Raw genomic sequence first — 28,000 nt, 5'->3', positions numbered from 1 at the left:
TAATCTGCTGCATATCATCCCCTCAATCAGTATGTGCTGGACCAGCCAGCAGCTCAACAATCACATCTTCCAGCTCCTTCAGGAAACCTAGTGCATTCCCAGGTCAGATGGGATGTGCCATCCCGCCAGCTGTTGTGGATATTCCCCTGGACCTCTGCACAGCTGGACTTGGTTATTTAAATTTGAATCAGGATCAAGAGAGAAGATTCATTCCAATCATTAATTTCAATCCTTAGGAAGGAATAATGCTTCTTCCATTTGAGGAGGTGTTTAATATTATAAAAAGTAAATCCAAAATGTGGATCAAAATGATAAGTATTAACTCTACCAGCATCATTTTCAAAGATTTACGAAACTACATAACTTCAGACTTGTTGTCTCTTTCATACACCCTCCTGGTCCTATGTGGAAGACTGAAGCACAGCCTGACGGCTAAAAGGGAGGAGTGGACACACTGATTACTCTTCAAAATTTCTTTAATAAAAAACTCACCCATAGGGTGTCATAGAAAAATACTTGTATGTATCAAGGATGCATTGCAAATATACTTTGTTACAAATCAGTCTTTAACAGTGATTTTCTTTGCGTCTGAAAGAACAGAACTTGTGAAACCAGCACAGTGGAGATCGCACAATGAAATGTTGTCTTGGACAACTGTAGATTATAAACAATGATAATCCTCACATGATATCAAAACATGTATTTGTAATTATCATGTTTGGCACTTTCAGTGGAAAAAATTTACAACCAATGAAAGTTATATGTGAGGTTCCAACAAGTTCAGAGTGTTTTATCTACTCACCACAAGACAATCATTGTTCAAACTACACAACAGAAACTCTTGTAAGCAGTAATATACAAAAAGTGCAATATAAAACAGGAAGAAACCACATATTTTCAACACTGTTACAGGAGCTATATGGATGCGGCATGATATTCATCCAGTAAAGATTGTTCTACATGCTTCAATTCTCAAAGGCAACCACATTTCTGGTAAATTAGTTAGATCAGTACAAACTGACTTGACTTAAGTGACACATAGAATGGTTTCTCTAGTGAAACCCATAAAATTCGGGGTTTAAATGGAATGACATATCATCATGAGGAAAAAACAAACCCCCAAAGAGCTAAGATGTCACAGCAGGCTGGGGCTGATGCATATGCTTGGCCCCAATAATTATGCAATGCCACAAAGTGGCTGTGAATGGACAGTGAGACCCAGACAGTTAGATTCTTAGGAAGGGACAGCTTATTGAGAAATAAAGCAATCCACAGGCTCTGTGGTTACACCTCCACGTCTATAACCTGAGGAGCACCAGGAGGAAGCCGGACAATCAGCTTAGGTGATGAAGCGGACATCTGGTAAGCATCTTTTTGTCCGCCTCTACAGTTCTGGTTTTCTTTTCCATCCAACACATCATCTCTGGACGTTAAACCTTCTGCTCTTTTTCAAGTGCCATACACGAACAGTCCCTGAAAGCTGGACCATTGATTCATGATCCCTGCTTGACTTCAGCAGACTGGCAGCATGCGGGCATTGCCACTGTACTCCTCCTCAACCTGGAAAAAAAAAAAAGATTTTTAACATCTGGACCATCAGCAAAGCTCATTTGTCATTAGCTTGATCTGGAGTAAAGGTGACTTGGCTGGGACACCTACCTCAGTGTATACTGGGGGAGGTGGAAAGTTAAAGGTTGGTGCATTCATGAAGATGGGGCTCTCGTCGCCGTCAAAGTCATCCAGGAGTGGCGTGAGGGGCTGGTCCAGGCGGCAGTCACTGGTGATGTCAGCGTAGCTGGGAGGCCCAGATGGCATCCTGAGGGACACCCAGCTTTGAGAGGCATTACTGACCGAACCCTCCTGACTGCTCACACTGTTACTGCGGCTGCCCAGACCAGCGGTTCCGATGACCAATGGCAGCTCCAGGATCAGCTTCTCACTTCCAGGGATGTGGACATAAATCTGAAAGAAGACCATGATATAGGCATTAACACTGATGTTAAATTCACAGATAATTAACAGCCAAAAGTCTCTGTGTGCAGCAGAACCTCAAGGCTTACCATCAGGGCATACTCCACACGGATTATGTTGCAGCTCAACATAGATGGTTTTATCTTCGGCACCCTGATAGTCTTTCCCTGCCAGGCATCACACATACCAGAGATGATGTGGTTCCCACGCACTGAGGACAGCTTCTGACGGAAGACCTTAGTACGCCCGTTAGCCTGGTAGATGTGCTTGGCAATGATAGCAGCCTTGGGCACCACGATCCGTGAGCAGGTGTTCTCAAACTTTGCATTGATGCAGATATCTTCCCCTTCACAGAACCCACGGCGATCAATTTTTGCATTCAGTGACACCTGGCCATCAGGGATGAACATGCAGGTGACCTTCTTCTCCTTCATTCCACCTGTGGGAGACTGAGGAGGCACAGGAGGGTGAGACCCCATGTCAAACTAAGGTAGGATTATGTCCTTATTAAATAATAGACATTACAGGGCTCAAAATAGTTGGGCAGTGTGAACCACAATATGAAATGCTGAAAAAGTACATTTAAAAAATAGATTGTTATTAACTCACCAACAGGTCTGGAGTATTGACATCCAGGGGCTCCTCCACCTCAAATGGTTTCTTGCACTCCAGGGTGGGCTGATGTGGCCTCTCAATTATGGCCTTAACATAGTATTGGACATACCCAAACTTCCCCTTGTATGACGATACCAACTGCCTGTGATAACAAAAGTAGGGATAGTGAATCAAACGTGTTCTATAAAATACAATTCTGTGAAAAGCTATGCAACCACAGACAATGTTATGTTATCAGAAAATAGATATTCTGCCTTACCCTTGCTGCGGCAGCTCAAATCGAAAGGTGTATTCGTATTTGTTGCCAGGCCTCAAGACGACCGATCCATCGGAATCTGAAAAGGGGAAATACATCTGTTCATTGACACTCTCAGTGAATTGCTTATCATTCTATCACGTTGTCTTGGCTAGTGCCTCTTATGTAACTGTTGGACACAACAGCTGCTCTAGGAATCTCCTCCATTCCGCATGGACATGGTGAGATTGATGCTTTGACCCACTGACAGCCTGTCCTCTCATACCTCACTAAGTAGCACGATGGACACTTCATATAAACAACAATTCATTACAACACGAGGTTCGTCCCTATGACACCGATAGGTATATCGCAGTTGTATTAGATGTAAGGGCAGAAATGGTGGGAGAGGAGCCTGTCCATACCTGTCGGCTGGTCGTCCAGTTGCAGGACCTGCTCATATCGGAGGTACTCGGCCTCCTGTCGACAACGCTGCTTGCCTTTCGCGTATTCCACTTTGGCGCAGCCCAGACCCAGAACCTTCACTGCGGACACACGCGTAACCTCGTTCACTTCCACTTCTATCCGGCCGCACATCTCGTCTCCGCCGCAATAAAAAGTCTTGCTGGGATCGATAAAAACGATCTGGAAGGTTTTCACCCTCCTGGTCATGGCCACCATGACTACTTCTGGCTGATGCGGGGGACAAATGTAAAAACGGAGGTGCACTGACGCGCTCACCGATGCGATCTCCACTGGACTCTGATGTAAACAAAGGCTAGGTGTTGGTTTTATATGACGAGCCTGGACAGGACACGAGCAGCCAGGATGAACAGCGTGGCTCAGCGCATGCACACCGCTGCCATTGGTGGAGAATCTTTGTTTTCGTCAGCTCTAGCCAATCAGCGCCCGAAAGCGACGCGTGGACACCGCGTGGCTTCGAGAATGTAGGACGTGCGGAGAAAATGCACAGGAAGTGGAAGGCAGACTGAGAACAGAACATTTGTAGTAAACAGACAAACCAGGGAAGTTTCTCTCCGACTAACCTCTCTCTCTCGCTCACACACACACACATATAAATGTTCATTTAGGGCGTTTTTACATCTTAAACATGATGATTTTTAACATGTTGTTTTTTTACATCTTTAACATGTTGATTTTTAACATGTTGGTTTTTACATCTTTAACATGTTGACATGACTAAAACCGAGGAGCCTGTGGTCCATAGACCCGACGACACGTCTGAGTCTACATTATGTTCATTTTTTTATTTTATGCTTTGATGATTTTAAGATATTGTAGCAGACTAATTGTGGCAAACTGGCACATATACAGTACCTCCAAAACACTGCCTTTGTAAAGGAATCTGGCTATTTTATTGTGCATTTATTTGCTATTTTCCTTTGCTGTCTCACAATGTGCATTATTAGCCAACTTTAACTTTTCAGGAGCATTGTGCATATGCAGTATACTATATTTTTATAGTATACAATATAATACTTTGTTAGTAAGATACATTTTGTGATTCGATTTTATTCAGCATATAAGACCGGGTTCAACCTGGATTTGATTGAAAAGAGTGAAGGTGATGGTAAAATGAGTCTTAACCTTGACCTAAACAATCTTCAGTCAAGGTCAACTTCCAAGCATATTTTGGAGCTTTAAAATGTATGACACGGACCACGTGAGCGAGTTTCCTCTGTTGCCACAGTTAACAAGAAAAGAACTGCAGAAGTGAAACCCTTGATTCTGAGGCCTTCACATCCATGATGACGTCCGCACTCGTGACCTTGGAAATGGCAGTGGACGATACATACATTTATGTACTCGCCATCATGCTCCATATGACCATCACACTTGTTGTATGGCAAGCTTGGATCTCTAACTTACTGTGGCAGATGCAGTCTCACTCTCATTTTGTTGAATCTTTTACTAGGGCCAATTATACTATCAGGTGACATGATATGGGCATTGGGTTGGATCCTGCTGTAATACCTGATCTTCCATACAGGTGATCTGGGCTCAGGCAAGGGAAAGCTGTACATGCTGCAGAGTGGCTGAGATGGGTTGGTAATAACTTTTACCCCAGGAAAGGTGACTAGTTTTACTGTGTGTATGTTTGAGCTAAAACTTTTATGTTTATGCAAAGATAGAGTTATGACTGGGCTGTTTATAATAATTTACTGTATAGTAATAACATCAGTTCACCCATTGACCATCAGTTTTCCCTTGGCCCTGTCTGGCTGACAGCACACAGACACACACACACATTAGAAGTTTATCAATACATAAAGGAGATAACAGTAGTCAGTGGGTAAGATACTGTACCCCAAATTGCCCCTTCTCATAGAGAGAGTGCTGCACATAGATGCTCAGTATGAATGTGTGTGTAAATGGGTTAGGGTTCAATTATAAATAGGTTGCATACATATGAATCAGACGGTATTAGACATCAGCCAAAATGTGTGACGCAGGTTACAACCTTCATAGCTTTATAACTGTTTCATTTGTAATGTTTGTAGGGTGTCTTGTGACCAGCACAGCCCTCTGTTGTTGCTGAGGGCTTGGACTACAAACTGTTTCAGATGTGATCAGAGTGCTTGTTCCCTTCAGTGAACTTTCCCCCAGTTGTTTCTAGATGCTGTCACACCACAAGAAATATTTTCCATCATTAAATCTTCTGAGGGTTTTTGCATCCAAAAGTTCTGGTTCACCCACTTCTGCTGGAAAAGACCACAAAAAATTAACATAGCTGAAAAATAACGTATCTGGGGTCTTGCTCCTGTGTAGGAGGTGTGGAATTATTACATAAGCGTCTCCCAGCCTGGATTGTCTGATGCCACATATACACCTGTAATTTCAACAACACATAGAGTTTGAGTGTACTATCACACAAACATCAAGACTGGCCTCTGTGAACAGGTAGCTATGATGATTGGGGAAATAACTGTGTAATTCCCTTGGGAGGCAATCAGTAAACAACAAAGGACCAATGGATCTGATGGGTGCAGGATCATCAGCCAGCAAGTCAGAAAGTGACTCTGACAAATCAAACAGCTGCAGGTGGGTGCTGTAATGTGCAATAAACACAACCTGTTGTGGGGGCCATTAGGTCATACATTTCAGGATTTACTGGTTTTAAGAAGAGCTAAGAGCTGAAGGTTCTTTAAATTGACACATCACAAGGTAGGATTAACATCTTGTGACACAATGGAAATGGCCCTTTTTCCAAGATATCATGTCACCTGAGCTCTTCAACAAAGGCCAGTCACAGTTAATAAAATCATACTGCTCCTCTGTGGAGGAAATATGCTGTTACAAGTGGAGACCTGGATTTGTCTGCATCACTGAGTCAGTGTGACTTTCAGTAGATCTTGTAAGAATCCATATTTTAGATCTTTAAAATCAGAATATTTACTGCCAGAATCTGTGGTCCCCAAATGTACTATTCAAGTAAAATGCCAATATCTTTCTAACCTGTGCAGCCTGAAAAAAACCTTAAGTATGGCTCGCTGTACTTAACCACCGTGGATCTCGGCACATCATTAACCAGCTCTTAACTATGGTCAGAACTATAGCAGGTTAATAGAGTCAACAGCTTGTAGCAGGGAACTGTACAACTGCACCTTTCAACACATTGATCGAATGTTCACATTAAGACAGACAGTGTGACTTGGGTTATGACACTTTATTGGGTACACAGTAGAAACAGGCCAAATAACCTGCTATAAAAACATTCAGTGAATACTGAAATCACATCAGATTTTGATGAACAAATTATTCAAGTTGAAAATCTTAACTGGTGTATATTGTAAAATTTGTTGAGAACAAAATGACATGGCAGTCAAACCAAAATGTCCTGTATACACTCCTGACAACTGGGCCTGCTCCTGATGAGTTGGAGGATGGTGTACTGGGGATCTCCTTCCAGACCTGATCAGGGCACCAATGAGTTTCTCGACAGTCTGTGGTGGTAGTTGGCACACACAACATCCTATAGGTGCTCAATTGGATTTAGGTCAGGGGACCGTGAGGCCATTCAATGGCATCAATGCCTTCATCATCCAGGAACTGCCTACACACTCTGGCAACATGAGCCTTATGCTACCAGTAGTGACATGGACACTATCAACACAAAACTAGGATCAGCCAGGAATGATAAAGACGTATCAAATGTCTGTGGCCTCCACATGTAAAACCGTTGCCTTTTTGGGAGTTGTCTTGCTTTTACCTCTCCATTGCACCTGTTGTCAATTTCATTTACACCAAAACAGGGGAAATCGATTCACAATCACTTGTGCTTCCTAGATGGACAGATTGATATCCCTTAAGTTTAACTGATTGGTCATTATAATATGACAATTAAGTGCTGCGTAGTGTTTTTAGCAGTGTATGTTACAATACTGGGAGCCGATTTTAGTTGTACGCTTCTCAGAAGCAACAGTTATTTTTATTCCTGGGTGAGTGACAGCAGCTTCGGGTAGACAGGTGTCCTCACAGCTGCAGCATCTTGCCATTTCTGAAATTAAGCAAAAGGTTACACTTAGAACACCTAGCTCATCGGACACAACTTCTACCAATGCAGTACTTTCATTTGACAATGACACACATCAAATAGTTTGCAGACAGGACCATAAAAGGCAGTAGAGCAAAGGTCATGTTCCCAGTAGGTTTTCTCAGCAAGCTGCTGCAGAAGCCTACTGGAGTGGAGTTTGTTTTCTGGTCAATTCCACAGCAAGTCAGGAATGATTAGTCCTGAAAGCCTTGGTATATGACCACCTCTGTCACACACCCACACCACCTACCTGATAGTGAAAGGCTGCTGACCATCAAGTTGTTTCTTGAAGATTATTTCTGAAAGAAATGAGTTATATTTCAATTATTTTAGACTCATTGTACATTCTTAGTTTCAAAAATCCTACATTAACAATGTCAGGACGGGTAACTAATAAAAGAAAACCAGGAACATACAAGAATGCTTTCTATTTGACTTGAATGAAGTCATTGTTTAGCCTTCTGCATTGCTGCCACCAAGTGGACTAGAGTGGAACTGCTTGCTGCTTACATATAAGGCTAATTTGCTTAACCTTCCCTGTTCTTCACACTGCAGTGGAAATATCAGTGAACAGAAGTCTCCAGGAACCTTTTAGTTCCATATAAAAGTTTATAGAACTACAAGTTCCAGGTACGTTTTGTCAAACAAGAGCATCATTACAAGCATACAAATTGGTTGGGCAAGATCTTTTGCTCCAATGGTACCCAAAGGTCTGACTTCTGATATGGACTGACTGATCCCTGCCCTGTCACATCTTAACAGCAAGGAATGGGCAAACTTACGACTGAAAAATGATTTTGTATAATACATCAGCTTAGAACAGACAAAGAATTTGTTTTAAAAAAGGAAGCAATGAGTCAAAGCCAGTCTTCTGGCATAGAACATTGACAATTCAGAAAGTTCTGTGAGAGGAACCATTTCTCATTTGAGACAAAGGGCACCGTCTTTCTGCTTAACGTCAAACTGGCAGAATACTGTCACATCTGTTAATTGTGTTCTGCAGTTATATCCCATCATGCTCATGGTATTGATCATGTGGGTAAAGCGAAACTACAGATTTACTTTCTGAGGCATTTCCAACGACATGGCCCTACAGTTAAAGGTCTGTCGGGATAGACCTCAGCATTCATTGGTGGAGACACCTAGGCAATCACTTCGAGCTTATTTCACGTCAGTCACCTGCTGTTGTTGAAGCCCTGCTCACGTCCGGGATCAGAGGGCCATTCTTTGTTGCAGCTTAAACCTGGAGAACAACCAGGATGTTAAGTGTCTGACAATCAGCTCAGTTTATCACACAAAAACACTTGTACAGAAGAGCCTGAATGTGTACTGCTTGGTCAGCACTCAAACTACTTTTACTCTTAAAATTGTTGGGGTGCTTCACTGCGAACACAGGAATTTGCTGGACACACATGAATATTCAAAGATTGACTCAGGAGTCAAAAACAACTTTATCTGAAGATGTGAGGTGAGTGTCTCAACGAATATACCGGGACTCCAAACACAGGCAGCATGGAGACCAACGATGCCAGATGTTGAGTTTTTCTAGCACTGACTTTTGAACAAACCAGCTGATGAAACAACTGGCTGCAGATACCACACAGTGCTGTCCCTTTGAACATCCAACCAGTGGACAGATGCATTAATCTCACAAAGACAAACCCACTTACCACTGTCACAAGTTCTTGAGCCATGTTTCTGCCATCACAATGACCTTTAAGACAAACAGCAACTTTTAATTAAAAAAAAAAAAAAAACACTTTAGTACAAGACAACCACAGGCTCTCAATATGTAGTTGGATAAACTTGATGGAAATAAAGCATTACCATATATCAAATAAGCATTAATGGTGTCTGACATGTACTGCACCTTTATTCATTCAGAATGTATCTTTTTTGTATCAGTGTTTCTTCTGTCACGTATTTGAAATGCCAAAAGCTGACATTTTCCTCCTGTATTTTTACACAGACATTTCCCAGCCTTTTAACAGGGGAACTGGCAAAAGATACAGCAAACAAAGAGCAACTGACTGCCATTTGCATTCTCTTGCAGCCTTCTTGGAAAATGTCAGAAACCAGTTATGGTGATGTGACAAATAAATGCTACCAAAAGCCCTGCCTACCTGCAACTAGTCAGACTGGCAAAATACTGTCACATCACTGCTCATTGTCTTCTGCAGTAATATACCACAATGCTCATGGTATTGAACATGTGGGTAAGGATAATTTACAGTCAGGCACTACAGTTCAAGGTCGGTTGAAAGAAACCTCAGCATTCACTGGTGGAGACACTTATACAATCACTTCAAGCTACTTTCACATCACTCACCTCCTGTTGTTGAAGCCCTGCTCATTTTCTGCCCTGTCTGGGATTAGGAGGTCATTCTTTGTAGCAGCTCAAACCTGAAGAACAACCAGAATGTTAAGTGTCTGACAATCAGCTCACGCAGTTTCTCAAACAAATCATCCTCCAGTGTGCAAAGCTAAGTCAGAGCTTTCTGAGATATTGCAACCATAAGTGTAGGATGGCCACACAACTAAAAAAAAGCATATTTGTGGCTACGGCATTTAAATAACTTCTTTTTTTTTTTTTTAAGCACTGTGGTAGAGAGTTAAGTTTTGATACTAAGAGAAAGCAGGATTTGTTAACTTTCTCTTTGAATCATAATATAATTTTTACCCAGAAGTTCACAGAATGATGGATGACAATTTCTCCTGCATGTTGACACTTAAAAGGTCCAGTGTGTAAGATTTAGGTGAAAGGGATCTACTGGCAGAAATTTAATGTAGAATAATCCTCATGATGTTATCACTAGTTTGTTTCATCTAAATTGTATGAACTGTAGTTTTCTTTACCTCAGAAGAGGCCCTTTATATTTAAATACTTTATATTTACATCGAGGGGGGTCCTCTCTACGGAGGCTGCCATGTTTTTTTACAGTAGTCCAGACTGGACAAACGAAACCCTGAGTTTTTATGACAACTTAAGGCCAACACATGTTCTTTTTCATGTTTGGAAGGAGAGGGTGAGGTGAGGAGTATTCAGTTGCAACATGCAACTTCACCACTAGATGTCACTAAATTCTGCACACTGAACTTGAGGGATTCTGAGGTGAATGTTTCAATGAATATACCGGGACTCCAAACAGAGATGGCATGGAGACCAACGATGCCAAATATTGAGTTTTTCTAGCACTGACTTTTGAACAAACCAGCTGATGAAACAACTGGCTGCAGATACCACACAGTGCTGTCCCTTTGTACTAATACACAATCCTGCAAACTTCAACATACCTGACAACAAAAAAAGCTCATGGAATAATTGACAACAAAACAGGAACCTTTTATATATCTAATTGACTAAACTGAAAATGTTCAGAGCCAAAATTCTTGCGTTGAGGTTCATCACCATAAAATGTTATTCAAGTGAAATATTTTCATGTAGAGTTAAGTCTAGATTGTGCTTTCATGCAGGTGTATTTGATTAATTATTTACACTAGTCAATTATGGTTATCAGTCATTGTATTAATAAAGCCATTATTGTATGTAGTCACCTGAAGTCCATTATATTGAACTTCATATCTTTGATCGGTAATTTTATATTCTCAACCAATTAGAATTCAATAAGATTAACTAGTCCTGTTTGGTAGAGGTCTGAGCTCTTGGCACATTCTCTAGTAATTTTCTCATATTGGATATGACATGGTTACAACCAGGAAGCTTATTTATGGCAAATTCTCAGTTGTTAGGGTCAAGTCAATGTTACTTACATTGTGTTGCTATATTAATGCTGAAGGTCAGGGGGGTGAGAAAACCTGCAGGAGGCAAAGACAGGAGGATGAGGAATGCGTTTCCATGACCATCAACATATTAATGTTCATGCAGTTTCATGTGTTCAGAGAGGCAATTGTCAATCACACTTCAGAGCAGTTGAACATATTAGCCAATCATCATAACACATGAACAGTAGTTATTGTGTATTGTAACTTACCCAGATGGCCCCACATCTTCTGTAGCACCTGCATGACATTGACAATAGTTTAAAGTCACTTCTTTAAAAAAAATTATTTTAAACAGATGTCAATTCCCATTAGTAACACTGCTGTAGATTCAACAGCAGTGGGTTGCAAGAGAATGAATTGCTTTATGCACTGTATGCCCTCTATAGCCCATCTGAGAGGACCAGAGCACATACTGTGCAATTAATACTAGAACCATTTTTCATTTAATGAAATGTAATGTGTACTGTCAGGGTTCTACATAGCTTGAAATGTTCTCTAAACCCTTCGACTCTGTTCAGACCTGATATTAACACGATTCTCAGGTGATCCAATATTGTGGTCACTAGAGACATTCTTCTGTGGTGTTTTGAATATATGTTTTTTTTTATGCGTTTGATTCTGTGTATGATGGCAATTGTAATTGGTCACACAGATTTTGTGACAACTTTAATAGGCATTTTACTTCTACACGTCAGTCCTTTACAATAAGAACAAAAATCTTTGTTGGACAAACCAACAAGTCCAGGTTGTCACTAGGGACTGAGGTAACTAAATAAAAGGTTAGACAGTATGTTTGGACCAGTGAGCAGCCTGTGCCAGCTGGGCCCTTAGGTCTCACCACACAGGCCTATGCTATCATAAGTTAAGTTATCCAGAACACAAACACTTACCTCATGTCTCAAAAGATCAGCGGTGTTGGTTATTTACTCCCCCATCACATTGAGCACTAATGCCATGACCTGCAACATGAAGAAAAAAAAGGTTGGCTTACATCTGTTAAAACAGGAAATTACATGCCTGTACAGCACATTGTAACCCAATCAGGAATACAGTGCATTTTCAAGGAATTCCTAAACTGAATTACAGGGGGGTGAATGTACCAGATCTCATTGTCACCGTTCAACAACCAACAGTGCAGAGGTGAAAGCAAAATCAGACTTTCTATAGCCACTGCTGTCTTGGGATTGGCCCACTGCACAGGACTATCCCACTGACTGGTCTGCACTGTGGCGGTGGTACAGGACACTGATGCACATATAAGGGGGTTTCCATGATCAACTGTTACAGATCATTTAAAAATGGACACCAGTATTTGACTAATTTCAAACCATCCAGTGTTCTATAGACGTTATCTGAAAATATTGTGTACATCTCATATTAGCAAGCGAAACTTCAAATGTGTGTTGAGAAACGGGATTCACAGTGTCTGATAGGCGCAACATGATGTCCTGTCTATTGGTTTGGGAGCAGGATAATCTAAGGAGCCTTAGTGAGTTAGGTCACCCGGGAGAGCTGGAACATGTTGCCGGGAGGATGGACGTGTGGCCGTCATAAATTGGAAGGCTAGATGGGTGATCCATGAAGACAACATTTTGCATGTTCCGATTACACTTGGATACTTAAAGTAGACACCCATTCCAAACGGACACTACGTGAATGCTAAGCTGCTGAAGTGGAGAAACAAGGATGAGGAACGTGCAAAACTAAAACTGTTCTAATGGGACTTAATGATGGCTTCTCTGTTGAGAGCAAATGGTTTGAGAGTAAAAAAAGACGTTGCAAACTTGCGGTACGGCCGCCTGGGCTCTATGAATGAGTAAGAAGCCTTTAGCCACATTGCCTCAAGCTAACTTGTTAGCTAGCTAGGTTGCTACATGAGGACAACGTGGTGCCGTGAGTGGGACGACCAAGGTCTAATAAAACCAACCGTACCTCAGCAGAGCGGCCATGTGTTCAGTTGTTCTCCATGTTCTGCTCAATGTTTGCTGAGAGTCCGATTACTAACGAAGTTACTTACGTTGATCTTCCACATGCAGGCCCATGGCTCCCTCACGACCAGAGCAGACTTCAGAAAGGAAGTAGGGGGGTGTCGAAAAAATATTTATAAGGGTGGTTACGTCAGTTGGAACTGCTTTTTGGCAATCAGCACTGCGTTCAGGGCAACTCGGAAATCTTAAAGGCAGACGTTTTATATTGACAAATAATAAAAACGATGCTCAAGCTGAGCAAAGCCACAAGACTTTTAAGTATATCAATAAATAACATCACCTCTTAATAGGTTTATAACGACAAATATTTTAATACACAGCTCATCCTCGAGACATCTTCTCACGCAAACAGTGGGATCTATAAAAACAAACTTGATGAAGAATATGTGCACAACATTTTGAAAACAGGGAAGTGGCGATGCAGAGTGAAGAGGTGAATTGAAGCAAAAGCAACAGTGTGTGTGTGACCTTTAACCTATGGAGTGAGGACATTATGGCCGGTCCTCACCTTGTGATCCCCCTTTAATGGACTGTTTGAGTGTTAAGACTTGGTTTAAGGGTTAGGCATTTGGTTTGGATGGTTAGGGTTAGGGGCTAGAGAATGCAATGAGTGTTCTCACTAAGAAAGAAGTGTATGTGTGTGTGTCGCTGCAGTGAACATGACAGTGCTGTCAGGCGCACTGGAGACAACTTACAAAGAGTGTGTTCACTTTCAAAATAATGTCCCAGAGTGGAGTTTAGGACACAACTGATGTGTAAAGTAATCAAATAAACATTAAGTAGCGGATTGAAGGATTAGTTGCAAACAAAACGTTTAGCAACTATGATGTTTTTGTGTCACATGACGATGACTGACTCATCAACTGGTATAGATTCTACAGAGCTGTTGTATCTGTGCTGAACTGAGTGCAGTATTACACAGACCGACCCAAACCGAACCTTCCCAGTACAAACACAAGAACTCACCACTCTGGTTCCACTAGTCGACAGATGTGTGTGATATGATTAACACTGTGTAACATTTATCTCTCTGCTTAAATGATTTTCCCAATGTAAACCGCTCAGTGTGGTTTGGTGGTGCAGTCTTGCATCAGCTGTTTTCTGCTTTTTTCACATTTTTGCTCCAGAACCTATTTCAACGTGTTCATGTGAAGTGTTGGCAGAGGTGAAACAGATAACTGCCTCACCACTTCACCAGCTCATGATCATGCAAAAGATGCCTGTTAATGTATTAACCTCTGCAAGGTTCGTCCTGCAACAGGTAGATGCTTGAGCACACTTGTAAAGACCAATTCTCAAATAATTTTTATCCAGACATGAAAACAAGACAGAAAACACTTATGCAACAGATATAAGAATTTTTTCTGAGTAAAATACAGGATTTGGCATTTTCCATCCAAGATTATTAAAATAAGGAGAAAAATATCTTCCCTCACCAATACAGAATACTATCAACAGAAAACCACTTCTCTTTAAAGGCTCTTGAAGTGTGGTAATCACCCAAAGGACCGATTTTTTCCATGTCAATTGGGGAAAGATCACTTTGGGGGCCTACGTTTTCAGACTTTGACATTACTGGCTAATTTAATATGAACTCTGATATGAACATTCCAACTTACTACATTTGTGCTGTGGTGGGCATTTTACTCAGGGCGCATTTGAAAATCTTTAGTCATGACACAAACTGACACAATTCAACTTTCATTAAAACATCATTTTACTTGCTTTGGGTTACGTCATACAAATGTTCTCAAGTACAAGTTCAAAATGCCAACACTCCAATAGAGAATGCAGACAAGTGGAAGATTCAGCAGAACTAAAGACGTCTAAGTACTACATCTTTCAAATACAAAACAAAGACAAATGGATACTTGGCTTAAAGACGTTTTGCTTACATTCTTTTTCAACAACATATTTTGGAAAGTTTTGCATTGCAGATATCAAGATCAGCCAAACGATGAATCCCCAAAGGTCTTAGCACACCTACAATAAAATCAAATTTAAAACAAAAGGCTTTTTAAAGAATACAAAAACGTAATTCAAAACTGCTTTAAAAAAAAAAGTTAACAAAACTGTTTCAGGACATGTAGATTATTACAAGATAACAAAAATGTGTATAAACAGCAGGGTTTGTAATGTTTAAAAAGGTCCCTTCACACAGTTATTCCAGAATGAAAACTTTTGCAGGGAGCTGGTTGATGCAGAATTGACTGGTGGTCAGTGCACTCAGATGACAACTTGGATGTCCTACTCCAAGTCCTGGACTTTCACCACTCTCATCTAAATTATGATCACAATCATTTCTCGCCACATCAACACTACACTGTATGTGAGTCCAGCTGTACAGATCTGCCGTAACTCTATATGTGCTTCAGGTTCAGAGTCCTTCAGGGTCACTCCATACTGTCTGGGTCCGCCTGAGCCATGTAGGCATCCAGTTCAGCATCCAGGTGACCTTTGGTCTTTGACATGTAGGCGTCCAGCTGGTTGTCCAGTTGTTCCCTGGTCACAGCTGGCCGGCCGACACCTCGGCCACGCCCCCTTCCGCGACCACCTCTACCAGCAAAACCACCACGCCCACGTAGTCCACCACGGCCTGTAAGTAAACGTGAACCCACACAAAGAGACTTTGAGTTTGTCCATTTTATACAGAGTAAATATGCCGTGAAAATGAAATATCTTTGTACGTTTAAATATTAAAGAAACTAAAACATTATTTGCTTCTGACCTCTGAGTGTTACTCCTCCTCGAGCTGCTCCTCGTGACAGGGCCCCTCCTCTGCCAACAGGTCCTCCACGGTGGCGGCCTCCTCTACGCATTGCCAGACGGCCAGCAAAGCCACGGCCTCTCATGGGGACACCTGTAGCCACTCTCTTCCCTGTGAAATACAAATCATATCATCATTCTAAGAAAAATCTAGTCATGAGAATCAACACAGTTGGAGCAAGAGCCATGTTCATGGGTGAGATACTGGGTGAAGTTGTGGATAAACACCTCTCAGGGACAGGGCTCCTCTCATTACTCCTCCTCTCGCTCGTCCTCGGAGGTTTCCCCTGGGCATTCCCCGCATCCCCCCTCTACCTCCAACTGCTCCTCCACGGATTAGAGCCCCGATAGGTCGGCCCAGCCTGGCCTGGATGTTGCTCTTCCCTAGGCGCTGCTTCAGGCTCTGACGCAAATTATTCATCGGTGCAGTTAGAACAACATTTTATCGTCAATATTTATCATAGAATGAAACTGAATTAGCTTTATAACTGCTCAAGCATGCACTGCATGTTGCCTATTTCAGGGGTGTGTTAAGCAATCAACCCAATCTTCAGACCTAATTTTTCAAAATGAAAGCTCTATAATTCAGCTCAATATGAATATTGGCTTGTTTCCTTCAGGAGCACCACTTCAGGCTTGTTTGCGTTGATGATCCGGTAAGGTGGTTTCCTGTGGGATGCCCACCAGCTAACCTGTTTACACGGGCACCCTGCACATTAAGACATCATCCTGCAGTAGCTGCAGGGTCAGTTACAACCTGGCCCTCTTCCCCTACTCTCTCTTACCATTTACTTAGCATCCTGTCAAGAAAGGTGGAATGCCCCACCCCCCATTTGTTTTTCAAAGTGTGAAGGACCGCGACCAGCCAAAACGATGCTGTGCCCCAGCAAAAATGGACAATTATGGTGCACACTACCGCATGCAATCACTGTATGATTAGTCCCTTCCCACAATATTATGGAGTACACCATTTCCTCCACATATTGCCAGTTATCTGCGCTTCTTCAAATTATTTTTTAAATAAATAAAAAAAAATAATGTAATCATATAATACAATGAAGACATACTTCAGAGTAAAATTCGAGCTTAAGCTCTAAATCTAAAAAGTGAGATTATATAATTATATTGACCCAAATAACTTGGCCCAGTCTCAGCACTGAGACGCTTATTCTAGGACAAACAAGTGGAAGGTCCATAATACAGACATTCATCTGCAACTAACACAGTATTGTTACACTAAATAACAGAGTTAAAAGGTCTGCCGACTCCGCTTGTCTCATTTTCGGCCTCACCTGCTTGTGATTCAGAGCAGCTTGCACTGAGGGACGGTTCTCCATCTGCTGGGCCAGCCGGCGATTGCGGGCACTGGCCAAATGCTGCTGTTGCATGGTGGCTCGAATGCTTACCGCAGTGGGCTGCTTGTTCTTCAGCATGTTAGTGAAGCTTTAGAGGTGGGAGGGAAAAAGAGGGAGGAAGTAAAAGAAGGGGACAAGGGATATAGAGAGGAGGAGGAGGAAGCAGGGTTCCATATCAAGTCATTTCTCATATCACGGATGGAGCCACACTGACTGGTGGCTCATGTCATGTAAGACTCATGTTCCACTTCTTGGCACACACTCTCTCTCTCTCTTTCTCTCTCAATGAAATGACAGTAGAGAAATATTTATACTCGAATTTAGCATGTGTTTTCAAATAAGCACAAGAAGACAGGTAAACTAAGATAAAGAACAGAATTTCCAGAAGTGAAGGACAGAAGCAGGAGAAGGTGCCAGAAGAGGAGCACAATTTGTCACTTACAGGCCTCCAGCTGACTGGCTGGGATGTCATCATGCTGCAGCAGCAGAGGCCCTGGACGTAAGGAGTGCTTGGCCACCCAGCCACTTACAGCATGGACCGTGACTTATGGCTAAACCACTGTGAGACTCAGAGCAGGGAAGGAGAAATGGGAGAGTTTTGGGGAGCTCTTTGTCACGTCCAAGCTAGGACTGAGTAACCAGTGTCTTATAGACTAGGAGCAGAGAGGAGAAAGATGATGAAAGAACAGGAGAAAGGTTTGACTGCTGCACTTGCAATGGTTTGAGAGAGAAACGTTTGAGAGAGGCAGAAAAGTAAGGGGTGCCCCATCTCCCTGGTGTTGCTGAAGCCTTCCTCTCCACTTTGAATGAGTATACTTCATGTATACTGTAGTGTAACATTTACAGGGAGCAGTAGTGCCAAGGCATTTGTAGGACAGTGGTCTGGTCTAGCATAGGCTTACCAAGGCTTACCAAGTATGACCACTACCCTCTCCCCTGAAATATGTATGCACTGCTCACACAAGATAGTTGGCCGAGGTGAGGCTCTTTCGCTCCCATCACATTTAACTCTGTGGGTACCTCAACAAATGTTGGCAACGAAGTTGAGCAGGCAGTGCACACATTGAGGACAGTTAGAATAGCATCCATGTCGGGTCCGGTCCCCAACAGAAGCCTTCCGTAGAGAGACCTAGAACCTTCGCAAGCCAAGGATGGCCCTTGCATCTGGTGTCTAAATGCTGACATGGTGCGTGGCGTCTCACCGCTCATTTAGGGACACTTTGGTGGTGCTTTTCAGGACAACTTTTTGAGAGGAGGGTGCACTCATTTTGACAGACTTCGCTTTCAGGCTTCCTGGGTAAAGACATGAGAGAAAATAAAACAAGGTCAGAATTTCACTCAACAATACATTAAAGCAGTTTCAGACAAACTCTGGAGGATGTGTGTAGAACTGCAATCCGACTGTTGCCTTTCACACATTGCAGTGTGAGACTCTGTGCTCAGACCGGAGATACTCAGCAGAAAGTACAGAGGCTATTTGGAGGGGAAAAGAAACATGAGTGCGTTTCAAGGCTTTCGGCTATTTTGCATAAGCAGCCCACACTACTTTGATGGGATCCCAGGCCACTGGACAGTATGTTCAAAGAAAGAACATTTTGGAATCATGATTTTCAAGCGAAATGTTAATTAAATCTATTGCTAAACTACATTTGAATGTTGAGATGGTAATAAACCTCTAAGACGCAGTGGCTAATCTGCATTGCAGCTCAATGTCTTTGATGCAGCAATTGTATCTTTGCTTGTGACTTTGCTATAACCTCTTCAAGTCCAAGAGGACTCAAGTGCTCACCTCGACGTCCTCACACCCCTGTCTTCTTTTGGTCGTCCCCAGCTTGCTACATGGGGGATTATTATTACCAGATTCAGGGGGTTCTCCTCTTCTTCTTCTTTAATTTCTTTTACATTTGGTAGCGTAGCCTAAACACACACTGACCAAAATCGTGGTGTAGACAGAGAAGTCAGGTCTTGCTGTATTCTGACAAAAGTTACAGCATTATCCAGATCATAAAAGTGGATTTTACAGCATGGAGCTTGGGTTTCAAAAAAGGCTAAGCATTTAATTATAAAGCCAATTTTCACTTACAGTCTAGAAAATGAGGCCATAATGTTCGCTTTTCATGTGTAGCTGTATTCTTTGTCTGAAAATGACTTTGGCTATCACAATTACACATTTTTCCAATATGGTATGGTGTTATCATCTGGCTAAGTGTTGAGTGGTCATTAGCACTCACGCATGGAAGCCAGGAGACCAACTTTTCTCTACCTTGTACTGAAAACTTAGATTTGGTCTTGTTTTACTGCATTTCATTGTTTAACGGTGAATCATGGCTTAGGCTTGTCATGTCCATCTTATAGAGGAGATTTCAAGCTTTCGAATTATGTATTGCATATGCAAACTGAGCTTTACTGGCACAGGCTATACCTGTGCGTAACAGACTCACAACTCACCATCACCTATGTGCAATTACACACAACTCACTATGACTGAGAAGTACATACGTCTTTAGATATACTGTAACGCCTAACAATACATGTTATTTCAATTGTAGTTATCTGAGACTACTATTACAATAGGCAGACATCTAAATATAAACTTTTATTACAGCCTAAGATTATGTTTGCAACCATTTGATTTTTCTCAATCTCAATGATGATGATGATGAATGGGGGCCACTACAGTCCTCTCTAGCTGCCACCCAGCTCAGAAAGAAAAGGAGGTCATGTGGGTTTCTATTTAGCATCAGGTCATTGTACCATTACTGTGATCTTCTAGATTTGTCCCATGGAGTTTTCATATTTGCTTAAAAAGGTTCAAATTGATGATAACTTTTCATTTATGTAGTTAAGTTTATGCCAGTGTGACAAATATATTTCTTACTGTCTCAATTTCTTATTTCTACTTTTCATAATACAGCCGCTTCACTTGGAGTCAAAGATATATTTTGATGGTAGTATATGGTTTGTGTAATATACAAGCATTTTTTCTCCAACTGATTAAATTAACCACCAAACAAAAAAAAGTGCCCACTTGGAGCTCTGTCTAGATGTTTTCATGAAAAAAAAGGTACTTTGTGCCATGTTCTTTGAGACAGGTGTTCGTTGTGGCTACTCAAACCTGGCAGTTATCTTTTAGGTTGAGATATTCATAAATGACAATAAACAAATCAAATACGACTCAAAAAGGAATGTGACAGGATTTGGATTGTAATACTATCAAAGCCTTAAGCGCTAAGCACAACCGCTGATTAATAGGATGAAGGGACAGTAAAACAAAGAAACGTCCTGTGATATTGTTTGTGGTTATTTCTCTGACTGTGTTCACTCAGTTTAGTTGGCTCGCTCAGTGGAAACATTTCCGAACTCTTTTTCTATGGCACCTTGATTTGAATCAGAAATTACATTGAGAGGCTCCTTCAGACAAGTAGAAGTAGCGCGGTGCTAATCTTAGCATGGTGGCGTCTGTACAGTGATTATCAATGAGGCTCGGGGTCGGTATGGCAGCCTGCCTGGCCACATACCACACAGACGTGTGTGTGCAGCAGAGTCTGGACAGACAGCACAGGTGTTTACTCCTCACGTACCATCACACAACCTTGATCCACGGTAGGTTTGATTCAAACCCAACGTCCGGTTCATGCTCTGCTGAACATGGGGCCATGTTAGACACTGCTGACAGTCTCACCAGGATGACTGCTATCACGGGGCAGATAGATTCATTGAGCGAAATGCTTTAGAGTCCCTTGCGGAGACTATGGTCCCAACAAACCGGCTGAGCAGAAATATGAGCCGGTCAGAGGGGCCACACTGAACTCCAGATGCCAAATGGTCTGTATTTAAAACTGCGCTTAGTCTTGGCGGGCACTCAAAGCGAAGGCCCACATCTTTGGTACAAATCAATTCGACTTCTGAATGTTTCCGTTACACAAGAGCAGAACTGAAGTGTGTTGTACTTACAATGAATGTTGCGTCGGTCGAAGAAAAGCCTTTCAGCTGTTGTTAGCTTTAGCAGCTGAATAGTCAGCCCGGGAGGCCGTGTGGCTTCTCTTGATCGTGTCTGTTTGAACACTCTGCGATGTGTTCGCTTCCTGATTGAGCAGACGTTGGTAAAAGAATTCTAAATCGCTGGAGACAGACTTAACCGACGCGTGCCCCTAAAATGGTGCTGACCGTCCGCCCTGGAGATCCCGAGGAAGAAAATGGAGAGGCTTTTATGACTCCAGTGTCCGTGACGTAGCTTCCTGTCTGGCTGCTTGTAATGCTTTAGAAAATGGCTGCGGCGACTGTTGTGGACGCTTCTTCTGGTAAAGATGTGGTCGCCGAGGGGCTGCTCGACCTCCTTAAGCCCGCAATTCAGCAGCTCGACCTACATGTACACTCAGTCAGGTAAATACTCAAGGGATAATATGTTGTTCTCTTCTGCACAACTCTTCACCTCCGAGCTAGCTAACTCCCTGGAGTGACTGTCTCGTGACTGGTGCTGGTTTACTTCTTCAGCTGACATGGAGCTGATGTTGCTCATCAGACACATCACTTACTGTTGAGACACAATGTTCCAAATGTTGCTAACTGCTGTTGTGTGTGTTACTGATGCAACCAGATAAAGTACTTCTGATTCTGAAACCTGCACAGATATTTGGGGGGTACAGGCTCAAGTGGGAAAAAGGGCACTTCTCATAATTATTTATTTTATTTTAATACCAGCACACAATTGTTTAATACTCAACAGTTCACACAGAGACAAGGATCTTCTTTAGTATCACTAGGTTTATCACAAGAGCAGGAAACAATAAAGGGAACTATGCCACAATGTGCAGGTTTTCTATGCTACTAGTTATGTAGTTTATATTTAGAATAACACACACACACACACACACACACACACACACACACACACACACACACACACACTCACTCACTCACTCTCTCAATAACTGGTGACAAGGACTTCATTTCAGTGTACCTACAATTCCCACCTTTCACATTGGATGGAGGGCTGTCTGTATCATGTATTGATAAAATCTGTCAACAACATACAACAAACTAGCAGAATGACCAGTTATTAGATGAGGAGCCTACAATCAAAATGATGCAGTTACTGTTTAAGGCAGGACACTAGAGGCAAGTTTTTTCTTTTACTGGTCAATTTTGAGATTTTGGTTTATTTTGCTTCCATGTCTTCTTTCACTCTAACGGAAAGAAAACTTCCAGAAATACACATTCAGATGGTGTTTGTTCTACTTCCCTCTGTCTGTTTGCATGTGTAGATTTCTCCTAAGATCACAGAACAAGCTAATCTGCATATTTAGACAGAACATTTCCTGATGTTAGTCATTAACTGGGGAAGTTCTGTGGTGATATGTTTTTTCGCGCAACATGGCACATTTTAAATAGTTAATGCATCATTTGCATATCAGGTTGGCGATTGTGATGACATTATAAGATACAAATTTGACAGTATTCACCTGTAGTGTCTCCCCTTCAGTACTGAAGCAGCAGTGGCTATAATTATTCAGCGGAGTCCATGTCTGCGTCGCAATGCATCTAAGAATGGAGAAATGGCCACAGCTCCAGTGCTCACCACTGTGCAGGAGACATCGAGGGAGGGAGGGAGGGTAGAGAGTCTGATGTTAGTGATGCAACATAATGTTACTGATGTTACTTGTGTTACTGATGCACATCAATTACATTAGTTAATGTCATAACATAATGTTACAGGTGCACACCAGTTAATGTAGTTACTGATGTGGATCAGTAACTCAAGTAACAGCTGTTACTTTTCAACTGCTAAGTATGGTGTGCCACAGGGATCAGTCTTGGGGCCTATTTTATTTTTATTGTGCATGCCTCCCCTTGGGAACATAATTCACAGGCACAGTGTCTCATTTCATTTTTATGCTGATGATAGGGAGTTGTACTTTCCTGTTAGACACACAGACTCGGGTATGCTGAGTTCACTCACTAACTGCCTCTAGTATATAAAAAAACTGGATGTCTCTGAATTTTCTTTAGCTGAACTCAAACATAACAGAGATTCTTGTCATTGGGTCCCAGCACATGGCAAAACAAATACTGCCATCTGCTGGTTCCCTATTTGACAACATGAAGCCTGTGGCAAAGAATTTGGGGGTCTGGGTTGATGGAAAAACTACGTTTTGAGCAGCGCACCACCAAGCTTGAGCAATCCTGATTTTATCAGATAAAAATATTTCTATACAATCCATGCTAAATTGTAAAGACACAGAGACCATTTTACATTCTTTTATCTCATCATGTTTGGATTATTGTAACAGCCTTTTTACCTGCCTGAGCCAAAAATGTATTGATAAACTCCAGACTCAGCTGCCAGGCTTTAAACCAGAACTAAGAAACATGATCTCATCACTCCTGTTTTAGCGTCTTTACACTGGCTCCCTGTATGTTTTTGAATTGATGTTAAGGTTTTACTGATCACTTTTGAGGTCCTTCATGGCCTCACTCCCTGCTACATTGCTGACCTTTTAGAATCATACACACCAGTAGGTACATTGAGATCCTCGGCCAGAGGTCTCATGTCTGTTCCAGAGACCTGGCTAAAAACTAAGGGGGACAGAGTATTTGCAGAACGGGCCCCGGGGCTCTGGAACAACCTGCTTTAGGAGATTAGGTCTGCTCACTCAGTGAACTCTTAAGTCTCTTCTTAAAACATACTTTTATTGGAGAGCCTTTCCTGATTTTACCTGAGTCTTAACTTTCTTTATATCTGTCTTTTCATTTATTTTATTGAGCATTTTACACAGCACTGGTATTTACAATATACACTAATTTATTTTACCTGCTTTCTTCTAAACCTGATGTTTTATAACCTTTCAGTTTTTAACTTGCTGCATTTGTAAAGCACTTTGTAACATATGTTTTGAAAAGTGCTCTATACATAAAGATTATTATTGTTATTATACTGACATTGTTGATGTTAGTGTTGCATGGTAGTTCCATCAATGTTGTAACATTTACATGTTTATTTGTGACGTAAGTGTTTGTTGTTAATGATTCTATGGATACTGCCTGTTTTTAAATTAACCTGCACTGCTGTATCATCTGTTTCCCCTTAGACTAATTTTTAAATTTTGTCCTTTGCAGAGAAAGCCAAGTAGAATTAAGAGAACATATAGACAACCTGGCCACAGGTAATTTACTGTAAAATGTCCAATGATTTCCTGATTTTTTTCTCATTTGTCTTTATTTATATTTATAACATTAAGCTTTTACAATATATATTTCAATCGTAAGCCAGTGAATATTACAACATATGCTTTGCTAATCAGTGGATTGCTGTTGTGTGTCTTGTAATCTACTCTCTTTTCAGAGTTATGCAGGATAAATGAACATCAGAAGGTGGCACTTGACCTGGATCCTTATGTAAAGAAGCTGCTGAATGCAAGACGTAGAGTAGTACTAGTAAACAACATACTGCAGAATGCTCAGGTCAGTGTGGTGTTTCTTTTTTTGCACTATCAATATTTTAACAATGCATATGTTTAATATTAAAGGCGTCGTTTAAACCGACTTACCAACAAAGAACTCTCCAGCTCCTCTGGTTAGATAGTACAGACCGATGCAGTTTGAGACCAGCTGGTGAACATAGAGAAAAATGTAGCAGCTAAAGAGCCAGATATGTATTGAGAATTTGAACAGTTCTTAATATCACTCAGTCAGGACCCATAGTAGGCAAATTAAACTATAAACCACACCCATGTCCTCTGGTTTGAAGTGGCTAAACTTCTTCTCAGCCACTTCAAACCACCCAAGGCTACACAGTCTGAAGCCCACAGCATGGTGCTGTGGGCACAAGTGACCTTCTATGTAAAGTGCCTTGAGATAATTTATATTATGATTTGGCGCTATACAAATAAAATTGAATTGAATTGAAAGTAGTAGAGAATAATGTAATAGGCTCCCAAATTGGATACGTTCCTCCCGCTAGCTGTGCTTTGCCATCTTGTCAATGATGATCACAAAAAGGATTGGTGACCAGGGTGAACCCTGGTGTCGGACAATAGCCACTGGAAACTTCCTTCCGAGAATACAAACTTAGGTTGCTCATTGATTGGATAGCTGGTAACTATGGCTGTGGAACCCCATATTCTGACATACTCCCCCAAGGGATCCAGTCATAGGTCTTCTCTAAGTCCACAAAATACATGTAGAGTTTTTGTGATGTGATCTCAAGTATACAGCTTTAAGTACAGGTGTGAATGCACTCAGATCAGATCGCGATCCGATCAGGCCAGACCCCAGTACAATATATTAATTGCAACATAACTTTTAATATTCTGTCCCCAGGAACGACTGAGGCGCCTCAACCACAATGTGGCCAAAGAGACAGCACGAAGAAAGACCATGCTTGAGGCTTCAGGGGTGTTCACATCCCGCTCCCCCAGTAAACCCTGACCCTTCTCCCTCTTTGCACAGGAAATACTGTGTCTTGATCAGGAGGGACATGTCAGTACAGGAAACTGTAACATGAGGAGGACAAGTCTTATTTTGATATTTATTTAACTGTTTTTCTAATCACATCCTGATGTTCTGCGTTGGTTTGTCTGATGTCATCACAATAAAATCCAGGCTACTATCTGCTTAATATTAGGCAAAGAGATTATTGTCTTAACCTCTGGCAAAATGCCTGAATCAGTTTTACAGTATCTCCAATTCATACATTTTATATTGCAAACATGTTACCATTAAATTAAACAAATGTGACCATCCACATTTATTTTAGTTTCTGTCTTAAAGTGTACAGGTATCACTGAACTCTCCCTCTATGTTTTCCAAATTATGTTTATATGGGCCTCTGGGTTCTCTATGAAGTTCTGCTGACTTAAATGTGTTGTAGCAAATCACACAACTTAAAGCATAATGTTATAAAATAGTTTTTATAGTAAATGATTAAAATTAAACTTGCTTTGTAGGCTGTCTCCATGATTATGCAATATAGCACCTGTGACCATTGTTTAGCATGCATTGTGTCATTAAGAATGTTGAAAAGTATACAATTATGTCCATTATTGTGAATCAAACTCATTTTGTGTTTTTTCAATTTCAAATAAGTAATATCTTATTTCAATGAAGAGCTTTGGACAGCATACTGATGCACTCAGCTCCTCCTTGTCCTAACCCTGTCACTCACTTACACACACACAAACACACAAATATATTGACAGCTAATCTGTCTGTCATAGACTGAATAAAATAACATAATTTGATCTTTGCAAACAGAAATGATGCACATGTTTATTTGCATTTTGAGCAGGGAAGTGAGAACAAATCATAAGTGGTAACAGGTGACATTTGGAGAAACATTCTAATACCAGGTGTGAACTGACTTAACTTGGCTGTCTAACTGTGAGACACATGTTATATGAACAGAGCCCTTGATTTCCGTCAGAATTCCTGAGAGTGCTGATGCTTTGACTTATTCTTTCAGTGCAGCTCAAACCAGCATGAGGAGAAATATAAACAGCCATTGTTCATCATTATAAGAGGAGGATGTTTTACTAGGCTGTTGTACAGGGCTCTTTTTGGTTGTAAACATTTGATTCTCTTTTTTTGGGGTCATTTTCTGATTGACTCAAATTGCCAAAGTTGATGCATCTTAATTGTTAAAATAAAAGTTTTATTTCAAAGCAAGTATGCTGAAGTTTGACAAACGTCTATAGTACAATGGGTTTTTTTTTCTTTGTCCAAGACTAAACAAAAATGTCAAACATGAATTTTAGGCAGAACAAAAAGTTAAGCAAGCTTCATATGTCTAAAATTAGCATGGACGTTTTATCTTAGAATGAGGACCAAAAGTAAAAATAACACAAGAGTCATTGTTGTTGTGTGTGTTATGCATATTTAATATTCAACATGTCCTGGTAAATAGCACTACCTAGTGGTTGATTGGCACCAAATTTTGCACAGAGCCACATCGAGGAACTGTGAGTTTTGCTGATATGCAACACTTTTGACGCAATTTTGATTTCTGTGATTCTGAAGACGTTTTCTAACCACATCAGGAGACCAAATGGAGATATCATACTCAGAAGAGACATGGTACAACTTTTAGTGTTCTTTGTGCCAAAAAAGAACACTTGTATTAGGCTTTGAAATCACCTCACTTGCATGACAAGCTCAATATTACCAAATCCTAAAAAGCATTATAAAACATGAATAAGAAAATGAATAAGAAAAGGTGTATTATTCATAGAAATTTCATTAATCCATATTAACATGTAAAACATGTTTGTTTTTTTAAAGAACTCTAGCCTAAATAAAGAAACTAATTTAAAACATTATGTTAAATATGTATCCAAATACTAATTCAAATTAAATCAACAACAATCAAAAACAACGTGTGTGTGTTTATGTGTTTATTTGTATTTAAACTGGGAGAGTGCGGTCTGATCACATGTGGTCACTGGAGACACATTTGGAAACAACTACTAATGCCAGGTGTGAGCTGATGTAGGTATGTTGGGATCACCAGAGACTGATGTTAATACTGGGTCTGAGGAGAGACAGACTAACAACTGACTCTGAGTCAGACTCAACTCACTGTCTGGAATAAAAACCCGGAGTTTTCTCAAACTCAGAGTTATTACTAAATTTACTCTCTGAAACTAGTCCCCAAAAGAGTGCTGCTTATACGCTTGCAACTCGTGCGTGCGTGCGTGTGTGTGTGTGTGTGTGTGTGTGTGTTTTGGGGCGGGTGGGG

General features: G+C 41.2%; 3 protein-coding genes, 1 long non-coding RNA gene and 4 other non-coding genes across 8 annotated transcripts; 1 reads left to right on the top strand and 7 right to left on the bottom strand.

Annotated features, from left to right (window-relative positions):
• Positions 1-458: 458 nt before the first annotated feature.
• Positions 459-3,870, bottom strand: txnipa (thioredoxin interacting protein a). The gene is made up of 6 exons (XM_020105304.2): positions 3,247-3,870; positions 2,846-2,921; positions 2,581-2,728; positions 2,061-2,420; positions 1,660-1,962; positions 459-1,560 (listed from the first exon to the last, which is right to left on the bottom strand). The coding sequence occupies exons 1-6, from the start codon at positions 3,500-3,502 to the stop codon at positions 1,513-1,515; spliced, it is 1,191 nt and encodes a 396-aa protein (XP_019960863.1). The 5' UTR covers positions 3,503-3,870; the 3' UTR covers positions 459-1,512.
• A 2,624-nt stretch (positions 3,871-6,494) lies between these two features.
• LOC109641010 (uncharacterized) lies at positions 6,495-13,266 on the bottom strand. Its single transcript, XR_002203548.2, has 9 exons — positions 13,177-13,266; positions 12,050-12,118; positions 11,369-11,396; positions 11,148-11,192; positions 9,706-9,779; positions 9,047-9,090; positions 8,556-8,619; positions 7,627-7,675; positions 6,495-7,340 (listed from the first exon to the last, which is right to left on the bottom strand). It is a non-coding gene; the product is annotated as an uncharacterized lncRNA (long non-coding RNA).
• On the bottom strand, positions 8,367-8,500 carry LOC138407338 (small nucleolar RNA SNORA18). Its single transcript, XR_011240766.1, has one exon. It is a non-coding gene; the product is annotated as a small nucleolar RNA SNORA18 (small nucleolar RNA).
• Positions 8,859-8,984, bottom strand: LOC138407336 (small nucleolar RNA SNORA8). Its single transcript, XR_011240764.1, has one exon. It is a non-coding gene; the product is annotated as a small nucleolar RNA SNORA8 (small nucleolar RNA).
• On the bottom strand, positions 10,491-10,628 carry LOC138407337 (small nucleolar RNA SNORA8). The gene has a single exon (XR_011240765.1). It is a non-coding gene; the product is annotated as a small nucleolar RNA SNORA8 (small nucleolar RNA).
• On the bottom strand, positions 11,267-11,338 carry LOC138407335 (small nucleolar RNA Z40). Its single transcript, XR_011240763.1, has one exon. It is a non-coding gene; the product is annotated as a small nucleolar RNA Z40 (small nucleolar RNA).
• A 1,580-nt stretch (positions 13,267-14,846) lies between the features above and the next one.
• chtopa (chromatin target of PRMT1a) lies at positions 14,847-21,363 on the bottom strand. Its single transcript, XM_020105293.2, has 6 exons — positions 21,223-21,363; positions 18,471-18,561; positions 17,206-17,356; positions 16,142-16,316; positions 15,876-16,025; positions 14,847-15,743 (listed from the first exon to the last, which is right to left on the bottom strand). The coding sequence occupies exons 2-6, from the start codon at positions 18,533-18,535 to the stop codon at positions 15,541-15,543; spliced, it is 744 nt and encodes a 247-aa protein (XP_019960852.1). The 5' UTR covers positions 18,536-18,561; positions 21,223-21,363; the 3' UTR covers positions 14,847-15,540.
• Positions 21,364-21,509: 146 nt separating this feature from the next.
• On the top strand, positions 21,510-26,931 carry snapin (SNAP associated protein). The gene is made up of 4 exons (XM_020105294.2): positions 21,510-21,651; positions 24,385-24,431; positions 24,611-24,729; positions 25,588-26,931. The coding sequence occupies exons 1-4, from the start codon at positions 21,536-21,538 to the stop codon at positions 25,693-25,695; spliced, it is 390 nt and encodes a 129-aa protein (XP_019960853.1). The 5' UTR covers positions 21,510-21,535; the 3' UTR covers positions 25,696-26,931.
• The last annotated feature ends 1,069 nt before the right edge of the window (positions 26,932-28,000 follow it).

This window comes from Paralichthys olivaceus, chromosome 3 (assembly GCF_024713975.1).
Source record: "Paralichthys olivaceus isolate ysfri-2021 chromosome 3, ASM2471397v2, whole genome shotgun sequence".
Classification (NCBI taxonomy): Eukaryota; Metazoa; Chordata; class Actinopteri; order Pleuronectiformes; family Paralichthyidae; genus Paralichthys; species Paralichthys olivaceus.
Note: the sequence above shows the minus strand (reverse complement) of the source record. Positions and strands in the feature narration are given on the sequence as shown.

Excerpts from the sequence above, each read along its gene's own strand:
- chtopa (XM_020105293.2), bottom strand. The coding sequence starts at position 18,535 with ATGAGTGCACCCTCCTCTCAAAAAGTTGTCCTGAAAAGCACCACCAAA. Across the intron at positions 16,317-17,205 it reads CTGCTCTGAATCACAAGCAG|AGCCTGAAGCAGCGCCTAGG; the intron begins GTGAGGCCGAAA and ends AATTTGCGTCAG. Across the intron at positions 16,026-16,141 it reads AGGAGCCCTGTCCCTGAGAG|GGAAGAGAGTGGCTACAGGT; the intron begins GTGTTTATCCAC and ends TGTATTTCACAG.
- snapin (XM_020105294.2), top strand. The coding sequence starts at position 21,536 with ATGGCTGCGGCGACTGTTGTGGACGCTTCTTCTGGTAAAGATGTGGTC. Across the intron at positions 21,652-24,384 it reads CTACATGTACACTCAGTCAG|AGAAAGCCAAGTAGAATTAA; the intron begins GTAAATACTCAA and ends TGTCCTTTGCAG. Across the intron at positions 24,432-24,610 it reads TATAGACAACCTGGCCACAG|AGTTATGCAGGATAAATGAA; the intron begins GTAATTTACTGT and ends CTCTCTTTTCAG.
- txnipa (XM_020105304.2), bottom strand. The coding sequence starts at position 3,502 with ATGGTGGCCATGACCAGGAGGGTGAAAACCTTCCAGATCGTTTTTATC. Across the intron at positions 2,729-2,845 it reads TTTGAGCTGCCGCAGCAAGG|GCAGTTGGTATCGTCATACA; the intron begins GTAAGGCAGAAT and ends TTGTTATCACAG. Across the intron at positions 2,421-2,580 it reads TCAATACTCCAGACCTGTTG|TCTCCCACAGGTGGAATGAA; the intron begins GTGAGTTAATAA and ends GTGCCTCCTCAG.